At 39.2% G+C, this 17,200-nt stretch overlaps 1 protein-coding gene and 1 long non-coding RNA gene across 2 annotated transcripts; both read right to left on the bottom strand.

Moving 5' to 3' along the window:
- Positions 1-6,334: 6,334 nt before the first annotated feature.
- Positions 6,335-8,988, bottom strand: LOC133718914 (uncharacterized). The gene is made up of 3 exons (XR_009850656.1): positions 8,318-8,988; positions 7,715-7,791; positions 6,335-6,614 (listed from the first exon to the last, which is right to left on the bottom strand). It is a non-coding gene; the product is annotated as an uncharacterized LOC133718914 (long non-coding RNA).
- A 1,329-nt stretch (positions 8,989-10,317) lies between these two features.
- Positions 10,318-12,147, bottom strand: LOC133715720 (receptor-like kinase TMK3). Its single transcript, XM_062142333.1, has 2 exons — positions 11,667-12,147; positions 10,318-11,133 (listed from the first exon to the last, which is right to left on the bottom strand). The coding sequence occupies exons 1-2, from the start codon at positions 12,109-12,111 to the stop codon at positions 10,613-10,615; spliced, it is 966 nt and encodes a 321-aa protein (XP_061998317.1). The 5' UTR covers positions 12,112-12,147; the 3' UTR covers positions 10,318-10,612.
- Between the last annotated feature and the right edge of the window lie 5,053 nt (positions 12,148-17,200).

Here is a 17,200-nt window from a genome sequence, read left to right as displayed (position 1 = left end):
AAGATGAATGGTGGTGGTAGTGATATTGTGGTAGCTTTGACAGTGATAGCGACTGCTGGTTGATGGCTATGGTCACTATGATTTATTCTTTTGCCCTAGGGTTTGGTTCAGGTACAGGACTTGGGCCTGAGAGCCCACTAGTTTATTTTATGTTAGTTTTTTTTACTTTATAAGAAGCAACTCCAACAGTTTCCCTATATTTGATTTTTCTCTACTTTAGGAAAAAAATGAGTTTCTTTTGCTCCAACAGATTCCCTATAACTAATAGGGATGACAAAAATCCCCAACGGGACGGAGCTTCATTGGATACCCGCCCCTAATGGGGGGAGAATTCGGGGACAAATGGGGAATGGGGATGGGGATCCCCAATCCCCGCTATCTAAGATTGGGGATGGGGCGGGGATGGTATTGTGATCCCCATCCCCAAAATAATATATATATATATATATATATATATATATATATATATACACAGGCGGGTTCTGAAGCGGACGTCCGCACTTGGCTAAAGTGCGGACGGCAACGCAGCGGCGGCGTTGCAGGCTGCGACGGCGGCTCGGTGCTTGGCGGACGGAGGCCGGAGGCTTGGCGGACGATTCTGGGCAGCGTTTGAGGTCGGAGGAGGTCGGGCTTGCCGGTTTCTGGGCAGTCACCTCACCTGCAGTTGCAGGTTCTGTGCAGCACCGCAGAACCGTCGCCGGCGACTCCACCGGACCACAGACCCCTCCGCACGACCCTCGGCGTCCCTCCGGCAAGCCACGCCGCGCCGTCGCCGCTTGATCGAGGCCGGAGGCGCGACGTCCGCACTTTTTCTGGGTTGCGGACGTTCTCTTCAGAACATTTTCGTATATATATATATATATATATATATATATATATATATATATATATATATATATTAATTTATTTTTTATTATATAAAAAACAAATATATACATTTACTACTTTACTTTAATGACTACACTTTTACTTTAATAGTGTTTTGACATTTGCACTCACTGAATTATGATTTATGAATTTAATCATGTTTTAATTTTATTTGTTGTAGATTTTGATTTTAAAAAAGGCAATATGAGAAAAAAAAATTATTTTATTTATTAAATTCTTATTGGGGATTTGGGGCGGGTTTGGAGGCTTAGTCCCTAGTGGGGATGGGGACGGGGAATCCCCAGTATATTTTTATTGGGGATTGGGGCGGGGATGGGGGTAGAGAATGACCCCGGGGATGGGGATGGTATTGTGATCCCCATCCCCAACCCGCCCCATTGCCATCCCTAATAACTATCTCCATTTTAGGGATAATGAGGAAAGATAAAACAAAATTCCCTAAAGGAAATTTTAGAGATTGCTGTAAAATAGAGAATCTGTTGGAGTTGGAGAAGAAAAATAGGCTAAAGTTTTGACTTTTGCTCCCCTATAATACATAAATTTTAGGGAAGCTGTTGGAGTTGCTCTAACCCTATAGGACTCTCTAAAGGCCAGATCCCTATCACTTAACTTGAGGAGTTAAGATGACCACACAGTTACATTTGTGTACAAGGTTGATTTAATTTTAGTATTGCTTTCTACAATTTATAAGTTTTCTACATTATAACTTTTTAAGCGGTTATAAAGTTAGCATTCCCGTCAATGCTCTTTCAGCTTTTTATTGGGATCAATTTTGTTTCAGCTGCCCTAGAGACTTCTCCTTGTAATTTCTTTTTCTTCATATAAAAATAATAATAATAATAATAATAAAATAAAAATAAAAAGACTTTATAAGGGGTTAGGCGTATGCATGTCTAATATTATATACAACAGAATTATTTTTATTGAGGTCGTTACTGACAAGTCAGTGCCTTTGTAATATTACCAAATTATAAATCAATCATCCGTTCTTGAAATTGAGATTTGGCTCTGGAATGAGATAGAGATTCCAATAATTTCATTCCCCACACTCAATTTCCCTCAATTTCAACCAAACAAAAGCATATCTGAATGGATCCCATTCCAAGTATCATTTTCATTCCTATCCATTTCACCAATCAAACAGGCAACTAAAAGAAGAACTAATTACAGATAGATATCTTGTACTTCTCTTGTTAGTGTGTTCTGTTTATGTTCAATGCTAGCTTCTCAAATTATTTAGCATCAACCGGCAATGATCTGATTGCACATAAAGGCAGTCTCAAGTTTCAGAATATGACCAAAACAAAACAAGACACACTTGCCCATCCGTGAGTGCAGCAAAAATCATATCACATAATACCTCCAGTCCTCCACACACCTGCATTGACATTTGATTGTCATATCACTCATATGCACTAATAATGCTCACCACCCTTTGGCTCAGTGGCCTGCACGTTAAAGTCGAGGGACCCTCAAACATGTCATCTTCCTCAAATGTTAGGGACTGATTAACCCCTAAGCTTTTAAAACTGATTGATCCAACAAAAACAGAGTGCAGCATAATTGCATATGCAAATGTATTGAATGTACCATTGCCTCATAATACACCCGATATGAGCAATCTATAATTAGCACACACAGGAGCCCACAAACATGAAGAACAGCTTAAGGCTACACTGATCGTCATCCTGTACTGGCATACAAGCACAATAAACACTCCCACAAAGCGTTTCACTACTCAATTAGCATCACTCAAAACAAATCATTCTCAAAAGCACGCCAATAAAACATGTCACCCAGTGATGATGACTTGGGCTTGCTCAATCCTTGGGCTAAGCATTAAGGCTGGCCAATTGGGTCGAAGAAACTGAACCATCCACATTTCGAACCGGCCCGAACCAATTTGGGTTTAACATTTGGGCCTACCATTCGGGTCGAACAATTGGGCTTACTATTTGGGCCTACCAATCGGCCGAACAATTGGGCTTACTATTTGGGCCTACCAATCGGGCAGAACAATTGGGCTTACTATTTGGGCCTACAAATCGGGCCGAACAATTAGGCTTACCATTTCCAGCTCGGCTACGATATGAAATTGTACATACCGTAGGTATACCGTATATACGTATGCATACCGTACACACCGTATATATGTATGCATACCGAAGCATATACAAAACCAAAAACTTTGTAGGAGGCAAGGTTCGAACTCCCGACTTCGAACACGAAGGTTTTGCTCCCAACCACTGAAGCAAGAGCTGCCTTCATTAATATATGCTCACGTGTTATATTTATTATGTCATAAGCGACATAAATAAAATAACGGGGGAGGCAAGGTTCGAAACCTCAACCTGCTGCACGAAAACTTTGTCCCCAACCACTGGAGCACAAGCTGTGCTTAATATAATGTGTACAAATATTATACTTATTATGTCATAAGCGAACATAATAAAAATAAACGAGAGGCAAGGTTCGAACCTCTGACCTCTTGTACAAGAGCTTTGCTCTTCAACCACTAGAGCACCAGCTGCTCTCGTTACTATCCATGCAACTTCTTTTATTTATTCTATCATAAGCGATAGAATAAAAACAAACTGTCGGTACACTCCACGTGCCACGACACGTCTCTTCCGTGATTTACGGAAAGCAGATCACTTTCGGCGAAAGCTGTCTGCCACAGCGTCTCGAGATTCGCTCTGTCCCCTCACACGCTCTTCACGCGCCAACAGCTTTTCCGTGTTTTCAGGCGACTTTAATCCAACGCGTAGAATGAATCTCAGAGATCGTCCATCCAACGGTGGAGATCTGCTCACCTTGTTCTATAAATAGGTGCATTCTGGAGACGCGACTGTTCACTCCAAAGGAAAAGAAATTTTCTTCCGAGCTCAAGCCTTTCTCTCTCAACTCTTCAGCCTTTCTCTTCTCAAATCCCCAGTTTTTCACTCTCAGATCTTCAATCTTTTCCTCCAAATCTTCAATCCTTCTTTCTCAGATCTTTTCTTCCATTTGAAGATTCGATCTCTTCTTTCCTCTGAACTTTCAGATCTCCAACACCACTCTCAACATCATCGTTCTTCAATTTTCACTTCCTCTCAACCCATCACCATGGAACCACGAACTCTGCAACTAATGGAGCTACAAACCCAACAACAAATCGAGGATGGAGGAAACAACCAAGCAGCCGGGAGTAGTGCCAACACGGATTTATGGCGAAGCCGTACCAGGTGGATTCCTCCTCCAGATCAAATAAGAATCCTCAAGGATCTTTACTACGACAAGGGAGTTAAGTGCCCAACTACAGAGCACATTCACGAGATCTGTCTCCAGCTGAACCAGTATGGACATGTTGAGGGCAAGAACATTTATTTTTGGTTCCAGAATGTCAGGGCTCGAGAGAAGCAGATGAAGAGGTGCAATCAGGCTGCTCAAGTGCCCGTGGGAACTAGTTCTACTGGTACTGGTGGATCCATTGATATTAACTTTGGGTCCACTAGTCCTACTGGTGCTGGTGTATCCATCGACATCAATTTTGGGCCAGCTGGTGGATCCATTGACATCAATTTTGGGCCACGGGTCGACTGCAGTGTTGACCGGTATTCCTCCTCACCCTTCAACACTAATACTAGTACTTCCTCCTTTGGCACAACAGGAGGACAAACTTTCATGGAACAGCGAGGGGAGGATCACCAGGAGATTGAAACTCTTCCTCTGTTCCCCATGCACGGTGAAGACGTCCTTGGTGGCCTGAAGACTACTTCTGAGGGAGGTAGCGGCTATGGCTACTATTCCGGTGGCTCGGGAAGTTACAACGGTGGCTCTCACGTTTCTCTTGAGCTCAGCCTCAACCCATCCGGAGCTGGTGACTTGGCTTAGTATAGCGTAGTCCCCCTTTTTTTTTTTCTTTTTTTTTTTTGTAAAATAACTGAATCAATAAGACTGTATGTATGTAGTCTCTCTTTTTTTTTTTTGTAATGTAACTAAATGTCTAAATCAATAAGACTGAATGTATGTGGTAGTCTTTTCTTTAAAAACAAACCAACAACGACACCATAGGTCGAACATTGGTCACCCAATGCTCTTTCAAAACCTTAGCCAGCTCAGCTGCACTCGTACTTCTAGTTTCCTTGAAGCTTTCTAGATTAGTATCCACCCCTACGTAAGACATAACTTGATTCACCAATCGGTACTAGTAAAGCACCCAATATCTCACCCTGACTACACCACAATTCAAAATCCTATCCTCACAACAATATCCGGCCCTATAATTTAATTATACAACACTAGCACTCCTAGGGTTGAAAATAACGTCATTACCTAAGCTCATACATCAACCCAATGTCTCTTCACAATCAACCCTATCACAAGGTCGTATAAATCTTTCCATATGTCAAACCATACACAAAATCTATCATAGAGATATATCCCCAACAATCACTCTCAAAACGCAACTGTAAATCAAGTCACTCAAAGGTCTAGCTAAAATCAAGGATTAATAAAGCTAAACACTTCCCAAGCTTTGCATACAACTTTTCTTTTCTTAGAATCTCCAGCACACACCATAGATGCTATTGCTATAGGTACCATACTTCACCTCACATCGATAATAAACTCTACTACCCTCCTTATAGGTAACCTAAGTATTTCCAAATTTACATCACTAAGCTCGAAAATCACAACAATCTCTTCCCTAACCGCAATACTACTCACAAGTTCCACAAAAATTCTTTGTCACACAGCTACCACTAAAGCACTACAAGCACTGCCACAAAGGTTGCCATATGCACAAGTCTGCTATAGACATCAGGGAAAAACCCATACTTTTACTCATAACTTTTCCTTCTAAAAGTTCATCACGTAGTGTATATAAAATCACCACACAACCTTCTTAGTCTACACTAAGAATTCAATCTCACACAAGGTCAGCATAATTGCCTCAGAGTCACTTTAAACATGTATCACATGTCAATTACCAAAACTTCACTAAGACGTCTCTTTATAAAACAAGATATCTAATCCTTGATACGTACACCCCATCCAAAAACATCTGTATATCCAACTTAAGAAGGAAAAATCTCTATCAATTTATACTCGTATCCAACCTAGGTACTTGCATAGGTCAACATCATGCCTTCAACCAAACACTTCTACGTACAAAAGAAACTCATTTCCATAAACAATCCTCACCGACTCATCAGAGTTAAATCCGGAGGTTTCCATTCCTCGAAGATTGCAACTCACGGAAGCAAAACTTATTCTAAAACGAACCTACAAGACAATTCTACCGTCCTACGGACTTACACACTGTCTAGACCCCATACTAAGACATACCCAATGATTATACCAGTACCGAAGAGTATATGATGGGGATCCGCTGCAGACGGGCCATCACTCGGGGAGTACTGATTATCACCAAATATGTACCTTACGCTCTGATACCAAACTGTCACGCCCCGAATTTTGAATAACAAATTCAAATCCGAAACATGAATAATAATTATTACAATAACGTTCTGAATTTTTTTCTCAGAACAAACACACCTCACACCACCAATATTACATAACCAAATCCTCAAGGAGTTTATTGATTACAGCACACTCTCTCCAAATATAAATGTAGCTCAAATGAGCATAACACACCTCACAAAAGAAAGTCAGATTTACACAAATGCAGCTACTCTACGCAGCTCGATCACCTTCCTGATTTTCCTGACCTGTAGGATTACCCGCTACACCGTTTGAATAGTGTACCGGGATTGCAACAACACAAAACCCGGTAAGCTTTTTGCAAAGCTCGTATGAGTAAACAAGAAGGAAAGGTTGATTTTATTATCTCACAAATACTTTAACTCAAGTAAACACCCCCAACCTCAATCCTTACCACTCAACCCAACTCAAAACAAATCATCCCACCTCCATTTCCAAACCATTTTCCAACAAATCTCATCACTCACCACTCGACACATTTTAAATAATAAAGGTGTATTCATGATCAAGAGTAATTCAACTCTCTACTTTCATGTCATACTGTATTCATGAATCCCGAGTAGTCCAACTCGCTGATTCATGTCATACTATGAATTTTCAAAAATGTATTCATGATCAAGAGTAATTCAACTCTCTACTTTCATGTCATACTGTATTCATGAATCCCGAGTAGTCCAACTCGCTGATTCATGTCATACTATGAATTTTCAAAACTGTATTCATGATCAAGAGTAATTCAACTCTCTACTTTCATGTCATACGTTAACTTTCAAAAATGTATTCATGATCAAGAGTAATCCAACTCTCTACTTTCATGTCATACTGTATTCATGAAATCCCGAGTAGTCCAACTCGCTGATTCATGTCATACTATGAATTTTCAAAAATGTATTCATGATCAAGAGTAATTCAACTCTCTACTTTCATGTCATACGTTAACTTTCAAAAATGTATTCATGATCAAGAGTAATCCAACTCTCTACTTTCATGTCATACTGTATTCATGAAATCCCGAGTAGTCCAACTCGCTGATTCATATCATACTATGGCAGACAGACTAGAGCTCTAACTGAATCTTACGTAATGTGTCACCTTGGCCAAGGTTCACGCTTACGAAGACCTTGCCTCTGTCACCACTGGTGACCAATCCGTAGATCAAAACATTTACAAAAAATGTCTTATCTGACTCAAATGTTACACTTCAACTCACTTATGTTTTCTCACAAAAAACAACAATTACATGATATAATGTAATTCCAACACATTTTCACTTCAATCACAATATAAATAAAGAAATTAACGACCTTTGGTTCGTAATATGAACCATGTGAGATTTACTCACCTCTAATCCAGCTGCGTCTTCTTAACAGCTCAAATAACAATCTCACAAATCGTCCGCCAAATAAATCCATCGATCACCTAATCCAATAATGATCTTAACTTAGCCAACAACTCAAAAGCACACATATACGGAAATCCAACGGTCGGATTCTAATTTAATGATGATCCAACGGTCGGATCGAAATTATACGATGATCCAACGGTCGGATCCTCGCCCGTGACCACACAAAGTCATCGGGACAGTCATACGATCAACATATCAAAACTACAAGTCCATCGGACGGTCAGATCTTCACAGATCATAAATCGAACGATTCGAAATCGATCGAAACGTAAAAATTCATAACTTAATCATACGATATCCAAAAATTGCGTATAATATATCGAAATGATCGTCTTAACATGTAGAACATAAAAATGGGCAGAAACTATCCTTGGGGTGGCCGGAGGTCGCCGGAAACCACCATCACAGTGGCGGCACCGCCGCCCATCCAAAATCAAAATTTGACAAAACTCCCAACACGAAAGTTCTTCATCTTAACTCGAATTAAAACTTTCATAACTACACCAAAGTCAAATTATAAGTCAAAAAGTAGAATTTTACCTCATAAGGTTTGAAACCCGAAGAACCCTAGTTTTGAATTCGTTCCAATTCGATCTCCACAGATGAAATCGATGCAATGCACCTTAGGGAAAATGATCTACATCCTCAGAAGTGCAGAATCCCCTCAAGAATCACGGCAAAAGGTGGGCGGAGGAGGGAGAACGACGGTGGGGAAAGGAGGTGATTTCCAGCTCGACTGCACCGTGTTCTTCGACTTGTAGCGGCTACCACGTTGGTTATTTCCCCTCGATGTCTTCTACAAAGTTGTAATATAGCTCAAGCCCAACAAAATCCCTTTTGGAATCAACTCGATTTGAGGTCGGATGAGAGAGATATCGGCCGGTGAAGGAAGAGCAGCATCGGGCGAATTCCAGCTCGAGCTGTGCAGCTTCTCGGCCTCCTAGCGCCTTCCATGGTTCTTTTCTCACTTTGATGTCTTCTAGGAAGTTTTAACTGACTTCAAGACGAATGAAAATAATTTTGGAATCAAGTCGATCGGAGGTCTGTGGAGGGAGATATGGCCGGTGGAAGATTTGAGACCATTTTCGTCGGGTTTGAGAGAGAGAGTTTCAGTTTTTCCAATTTTGGAAATTCTGAAATTATTTTTGGAAATTTCCAAAAATGGAAGCTTTATACTAAATTGGAAACTTTTTCAAATAATCATAACTAATTCATACGAACTCCGATTTTTGCGTTCCGCATATGTACGCGATCGTATCGACGAGCTCTACAACTTTCATGAAGAAAGTTTTCCCAAATTCTGTACCTATAAGAAGTCACTTTTTAAGACCCCCTAAATAACGTTCGTTTTCGAAATAAAATCGTTCGAACTAATTCCACAACTCCTTCAAGCTTCGTATTCGTGCCCACGCCTACGAAATCATTTCCAAAATGTCATCGGACATTAATTTGAATTTTTCGGGTATTACACTAGATTTATCATCTTCTCAATAGTTCAAGTAAACGTTAACAATCCTCAACTCGCACAAAAGAAGAAAAATAAAATATTTACTTGCCAAATAATGTGGTAGATAAATGGGGTTCAACAGTAGAGGATAGGTTCAGATATAAACAAAATCGAAGACTACGATATCACTTGTCATCTAGGTTGGTGCGGTGTTCAATTTGTTTGTGTTATTATCATTAATCAAATAAGTAGCTATTGAGTGTCCATTACTCTATTACAAAGCAGATTCCACAAACCAAACTCAAAAGATTAATTTTGTTTAAGCTAGGGTACCCCTATATGTACGGATTATCTGACTACAGACCCTCAATTCAATTGATCGAATTGATTCTTGAAACCCAACTCAGCTAGGTGGACCTTAATTACTTGGTTTTACCTTCTAAACTTAATTAGCCAACTCGGTGTCCTCATTGCTTCTACGTAACCTTACCTACTGAAATCTGAATATTCCAAAGTTGCTTTTGTATGACTGAACTTATATCATAAGAATACCTCCTGAACCAAGTAGATTTAGGTGAGTTAATTGGTCCAAGAATACCCTTTTTCATCAACCATAAATGGTTCAAGTGTAATCAATTTTGTTTTAAAACTTAACGAGATAGCAGTTGGGTTTCTCTTGGTATTATTTATTTCATGTCCTAAACTAGACTTGAGGAGACTAATCAGACTATAGTGCCTTGTTGATATTGTCCTAGATTGCCTGGTTTATATGTGCGCTTCCCCAGGTACTACCTTACATCTTGATTCAAACTCATAATCTGGGATCAACATGTGCCATCATATATCACTTGAAATCACATGTGTCATCCTCAGGCAAGTGCCAACACACGTCCAAATAAAATGTTACGTTCGGTATGAGTAGCCTCAAGTAGGTGTATGGTTCAAGCTTCTGGTATAGTCAATGAATAAATTCCTCAAGCCTAAGAGTGTTTCTCTAGACCTTGATGATTTTGCTAATTCTGGGCATGTTAGGTAGAAACAGAAACACGGATGAATACTAGTCGACCCATGATTTACTTTATCATGACCAGAATAAAGAAAAAAATCTGACGAAATTCAGATATGGGACTTGAAAGCACAAAGTAAGAAATAAGTAGGAATTCTCATCATAATTCCTCTATATCTACATCACTACTAGAACATCTTAAAGCATAAATTTCATGGCTTACACTTGAGATCTCTACTGAAATCTGCAACTCAACCACAACACACCAACACCAGAAAAAATATTGACATTTAATTCCCAGACATAAAGAAAACACATACTATCTACACCTACCAAAAGTAGGAAATCAACCTCTGGGAAGGAAAGCAACAAAGTACCTCATTTACCGACCATCAGCCGAAGTAAAAGAGTCTGCAAACCCAGTTGGCCGTGCTGGTATACTGCTCTTGCTGTCTTCTAGGTCCATGTAACTGGAATCCTTTCCTTCTGCTTCCTGCCAACCTTTCACCATCTGGTTAAGCGGGAGGCTGTAGTCTATGCCAGAATATTCATCATCCTCATCATTAAATGGTTTCCATTTTTCAACCAGTGGGGTCGACAATACATTCACAGCATGACCCATATCTGGTCTTTGGCTGGGTTCCCTTGCAGTGCAGTGCCCAGCTAGTTCCGCAATTGTGGCGATGCTCTCAAATGTTTCTTCTTTCATGTCTTTTATATCAAGGGTTGGGTCAATGGCTGCCAACAGTTTCTCCTTATTTGATTTGATGTGCCAGAACCATGCAGCCAAGTACTGGCTTTCTTCAGGCCTATCATCATCCAGCGCCATCATTCCAGTTAATAGCTCCATTAGCACAACCCCAAAACTGAATACATCTACTTTGGTTGTAATTTTTCCTGTCACTGAATCACAGGTGAGAAACTTGAGAGTTAGTGGGACTATACACAACCTCCAAAGGAACATAACATAAGTCAAAGATGTGTATATAGAAAACTATATTCATATTGCCATCTTTCTGATCAAGTAGGCAACTTCTTATCTTGGGGTTAAAACAAAACTAAAGACCTTTCAAAACCCTCCCTGAAATTATCAATTTATCAAATTGTTTTGCACTTGATAAAATGGACCAATATTAATCCACTAGTAGGTCACATTAATTCCTGTTGCATACTGGATCAAATTGTATGCTGCTAAACAAAAATTAATCACAACTTGATTGGTAGTTCACGCTATCCTTATGCAAGTTGGTAGTTCAACTTTAAACCCCATTAGCTACTACAGAGTATTTCTTCTTCTTCTTTTCCTTAAAAAATGCAGGTTAACTGGATGCTGTGTGACCTTACATTTTCATTCTGAAAGATGGACATATACTATGTGCATGAAATTTTAATAATCAGTACTACGTTGCTAAAACGAAATGTCTTAGAAGGCTTACCAGCATACTCTGGTGCTAAGTAACCAAACGTTCCAGCAAGCCTGGTCACAACAGATTTTTCACCATCAGGAGCTAGTTTCACCAATCCAAAATCTGATATTTTTGCTTTAAAATCATCACCAAGTAAGATGTTTGATGACTTGAGGTCTCTGTGTATGAAGCTTTGGTGTGCAAGATTATGAAGATACTCCAGCCCCCTAGCGACGTCCAAGGCAATATTTAGCCTCCTCATCCAAGAGAGAGGTTCTAGTTTAAAGGTTTTCCAATGAAAAAGATGCCTGCTCAGAGCCCCTTGAGGCATATATTCATACACAAGCATTCTCTCATTTCCTGCAACAGAATAACCCAACAGTGATACCAAATGACGGTGTCGGACCTTTGAAAGAACTGCAATTTCGGACTGGAATTCATCCAAGGCTTTGTTGCTAATCACACCTGCCTCCATTCTTTTCACTGCTATTTTTGTCCCATCATCCAATTCTCCCTTGGACGCGGACTCCGGTGACCGGAATCCGGCCATCGGACCGGTGGTCAGATTTCGGCGTCCGATTTTATTGTCTCCTAATAATACCCAATAATCATATTATTGTCCCCCAATAAACATATTATTGCCCCCCAATACTCTTTTTATTGCCTCCCAATAATCATATTATTACCCTCCAATAATCATATTATTTATCTTTAGTGAATTGCATAAACTCCCAAAACCAAAATGAATGCACTACAGGCACAATTGATCAATTTATATGTTCACTTTTTTTTTTCCCTTTCCCCATTCTCGAAGCTCACAGTTTACCAAAAATAAAAAATAAAAAATTGGCCACCCAGAAAATGCTCTGGGCACCAACTGGAGTATGAGACCGGCTTGTTTTTTCTCCGGTGCTTTGGAGCTCTGACTCCGAGATTGTCTACTCACCCAGTGGTGGTTTGGAGGTCTGGGTTGGAGGACTGGGAGACCACACTATCCGAGACGGCAGCGTCTTCGGGTCAAGATCAGTTGCTGCTCCGGTGGATCTCATGCAACGTGGATAACGCGTCTAATATCTGGCTGCAAATCGGCGGCATCGAGTTCAAGAAGAAGGCTCTGGAGTCTCTGCTTCAGCTTCTCGAAGATGACGACAAGGCCATGACCCTCGTCTTCATTTTCCACCTCCAACGTCTCACCCCTTGGAAAACACCTGGGTTGTTTCGGCATACGGAGGCGTTTTGGTCTTCATCGAATCCATTCGATCCGGGACTCCGGCGACGCAGACCCACTCGGTCGGCGCCTCCTCCATTTGCCATTGCTTCTGGAAATATGACGCCGCGCCGGAGATTCTTGCTCTCTGTCATTGTTTTAGGTGTGTGTGTGTGTGAGAGAGAGAGAGGAGTCGAGAGAGAGAATGTAACAGGAGAATAATTTGTTAATTTAAATGAGGCCATGAGGGTAATATTATCATTGTCATTTAAATTGGGTAAATGGGATTAAAAACTCCTTCGTGGAGTAAGTGGGCAATTTTTAGGCTCAAATCGTGTAAATGGTCAATACCCCAAAATAAAATGGTAACCATAAAAAAAAAAAAAAATGTTTCCTACATATATATTACTTTAAACCAATATGTTGCGGATTACCCAGGTGCATTTGCTCACACAGAAAAGGACTTCAAGTTAAGGGTGTTGGGAGTGCTGTGATCAATGAAGAACACCTTGTCAACGCGATGAGTAGCAAAATAGTAGAGAGAGCAGAACAACATAATATGTAGAACAATATACTTTTCATCAACCATATAATATTCAAAACGGAAAACCTCCAACTACATAACAAATTCCTATCTTTGCACAGGTCTTGAAATTCCATAACCAAACTATTCTTTTTCCATATGACATAGATGATATACATAAACTTCCTTTAGTTAACATAAGAACAATCACAATAAAACTACTCTAGTGCTCCATGCGGATGATGCACCGGATTCCCTGTCTTGCTAGCATGTACTCAAATGCCTTGTTGATCTCAGAGAAAGGAACAGAGTGAGTGATAAATTTGTCCAATTCCAGCTCCTCCTGCAGACCAAAATAATTTGCATGTCAAATTAATGTTTTCTACATTTATCTAAGATCCCATTAGAGCCTTCATGAAGTGGGATGTGATAGGAGCATAAAATGCGACGAATTTATAGTTTAATCCTTTACACTTTTGCTTAGTTATTTTGTTAAAAATATCAAACTAACTTTGTTATTTTCTTAGGAGGTTTGTGGATCAACCATGGAAAAATAGGAGCTCAATTGTGGCAAGTTAAGGCTCAGATATATAATAATGATGCAAAAGATGAAGGAAAACCATTTATGTGGTCAGAAACAATAAGGGAAGCTTGTGGAAAAATTCGTGCAAAACAGTTGCTGAGAAGCAGAAAATGAAAACTGGAATCTGCCTTATTTTCTTCTGTATTTGGACCCCATTTTGAAGATATTTTGAGTGCACCATGGCAGCAATTCTTGACTATATTTGAAAACCAGATATTTCACAACAATAAAGCCAAATCAAGTGGTCATAATAGTCAAGGATGAAGTCAGAAACGTTGCACAAAGCAGGCCTCCTGATCAGCTTTCCACCTTCAGTCTTATCTATGAAGCATATTGGAGCTGTCTTTTGGAGACTTTCTTGGAAAGTCTTTTGGAAGTTTATTGTTTGGACGTCAATAAATGATGCCATAGGGCATTATAGGCCTAAGAAACGTTAAGAAAGATAGATACAAGGTCTGTGTACAAGCCCATAAATTTGACCAGAAGATAAGAAAAATCTGGAAATTTCTGACAGACCTTATCTTGAAGGCTTTTCAAGGCTGCTTTTGGGCAGCAAGTTGAGGGGATTTTTAGAAGATCTTTATACACTCTTAAATATCAACATCAAGGCTGTTATCTTGCTGAAAATCACATTCAAAGCTGAAATGAAACCGAGTTAAAAGAAGGGCTAAAAAGGCAATCCGAAGTGAGGTAGATAAGTGAGTCACCTTCCTTATCTCTTGGCAGATTGTTTTGAGGCTTCTTGGGGATCCTTTGCTGAGTTGTATACGTTTTATATGAGCTGTTAGCATGCTTTATATCAGCTGTAAAGGATCTACAAGTCAAAGAATTCAGCCTAAGAAGAGAAATTCAAATAGAACAAGTAAACAAACTTGGTCTAATTGCAAGAGTGCCCTTGAACTTGCAACTCCTATATAAAAGGGCTTCCTTCCACATTTTAGAGTGTGACCAACCACATACATACCAGATCACATAAAAAGAACCAGAGACACACCAAAGAAGAAGAAGAAGAAGCAAGACTGCAAAATCACACCAGAAACGATCGATCACTGTTTCTCAAAGATCGATCGTTGATCGTATTTTTCTCAATTTCTGATTTTTGTTGTCTTCCTTTTTCATGAACTCCTTTGTGTTTTTGATTCCGATTATGTGTAACTAAATTTCCAGTAGCTAGGGAGCTGTTGAAGCCCCTAGACATGATCCATAACATGCTTTGATTTTCGGTTTGTTTTCAATTAATAAAGTTGAGGTTTTGTTTACCGATTTCTCATTGATGAATTCTATGTTTGTATGCTTTGGAGGACTACTTAGTATGCATGCTAGGGTTCTAATACTTTGATGGTTTGATGCCTGGATCAATAGTTGGATTCCTCAAATTATCTAGAGAAGTAATTGGTAGTTTTCACTAGCAAGTAAACAAAACCCTAGGTTTAGCAAGGCTCTAAGTTATTTGCGATGCCTAGTGATTGCTCAAACTCTTTTCAAACTTAATGATCTCTGCATGATTAATCTAATAAACGTACCTTTAGGTTGCATTGCTTAGGAATAGTCTAGGTGTAGAGCACTTCCTGCCTAGCGTACAAAGTAAGAAAGAGTAATAGGTTGTGTTCAAGCGTACCGAGCCAATCTGAGCATCTTCAACTAAGTTAATTGGTGATAAATTGAACAAAGTGTGTTGTGTGTGATTGTTGGGGGTGGATACTTCCTTCCTAGCTAGTTTCATTATCTTGATCTCAACCAACTTCAAATCTGCTTCAATTTCATTTTTCTTTCTGTTCTCTGTTTTTCTGTATTTTATTTTCATAACAAATCAACTCCAAAATTCACCAAATTTTGTGTGCTAGACTCTTTACGTGTCTAGTATACCTCTGTAAATTTTCGTATTTTTCTGGGTTGTTTTAGTTAGGTTTTTAGTTTGTTTTTCGACTGCAGTTTAGTAGGAGCTGCAGTCACGTTTTTGTGACTTTTGTTGAAGCCTTTAGTTTATCTTAATCCTCTGCGGGAGACCCTTATTTCCCTATATTACAATCGACATATTTTCAGGAGAATAAGGAAAATCAATAGCTTTAAAAAGAGCTATCAGGATGCTAGAATGGAGGGCCGAAAAAAAAGTGTGATTACCTTCTTCATGTACTTCTCGACAACACCAGGTAGATCGGTGCGGGGCTTGTAGTGACCATAGAAAGTACCCTTAAGAGTCCTCTCATTCAAGAAGTTCACTGGATGGGTTTTGAACGCATCATCTTTGTTTGGCACTCCAACAAGTACAGCAACTCCCCAACCCTTAAATTGGAAAAAAGAAAATGAGTTACAATGTTAAACTTCAAGAACAACCGATCAACAAGAACACAGAAGCCTGAGATAGATGCTTACATCATGAACACATTCAAAGGCAGATATCATAGCCTGGATGCTTCCAGTGCACTCAACACTCCGATCAACTCCACCATTGATCATCTCAGCAATCACCTTTATGTCAAAACTCAAATTTTAGTCTCTCTTAAACCGTAACCACCACAACTTTAAATTCAATTTAGAAGCATTTTGTATTTTGATTCAGTAAAACTTGTAGTATGAACACATTATTGAAGATTTGAAACTCTTCAAGTCAATTTCAAAACAGGTGAAAGAAGATAGAGGACCTTTTCTGAAAATCATGCTCTATTTTTATGTGCCCTGTCTCAATTTGAAACTTTCTAACTTCCTTTTACTGCTTTTGCACCTTTAGTTTATGGTCTTTTCAATGTACAAAATACATGTTGAGATATAGTGTTTCAATTGTGTGTGTACTATTTCCAGCGTCTTCATAGTAATCTCAAATTCTGCCTCTTATTTGATCGTGTCTTCTATTTTATTCTTATTCTGCCTATTAATCTTATTTGATTGTATATATGTATATAATACGTCCAGTGTTTTAATCTAGAATTTCTAGATTTGCATTTGGAATCAAGGAGAGGGAGATCAAGGAGAGGGAGCCAATTGTAGTTGGAAACATTAGATACAGCAAGGTCAGAGAAGAAACTGAAGGTAAGTATTTAATTTTACTTGCAACTTAACCTATTGTATATACTGTCCTTCTCAATTATTTATGTTAGGAGTTAAATATTGGCGAAAGGAGTAAGGAATCAGTAGTTGTGCTAACATGAGTTTCATTATTTTGATTTATGTTTCGCAAATTGAGATATTGAAATGGATTTGCTTCTTCTTCTTATTAATTATGACTAAATATTTACAAAATACTAATTCCCCTC

Source organism: Rosa rugosa, chromosome 6, assembly GCF_958449725.1.
Source record: "Rosa rugosa chromosome 6, drRosRugo1.1, whole genome shotgun sequence".
Taxonomy (NCBI): Eukaryota; Viridiplantae; Streptophyta; class Magnoliopsida; order Rosales; family Rosaceae; genus Rosa; species Rosa rugosa.
The sequence above is the reverse complement of the archived record's forward strand: the minus strand, read 5'-3'. Positions and strand labels throughout refer to the sequence as shown.

Bases quoted from the DNA above. Each gene is read 5' to 3' on its own strand.
- LOC133715720 (XM_062142333.1), bottom strand. From the start codon at position 12,111: ATGGAGGCAGGTGTGATTAGCAACAAAGCCTTGGATGAATTCCAGTCC. The intron at 11,134-11,666 runs GTAAGCCTTCTA...CCTGTGATTCAG, and splicing joins CTTAGCACCAGAGTATGCTG to TGACAGGAAAAATTACAACC.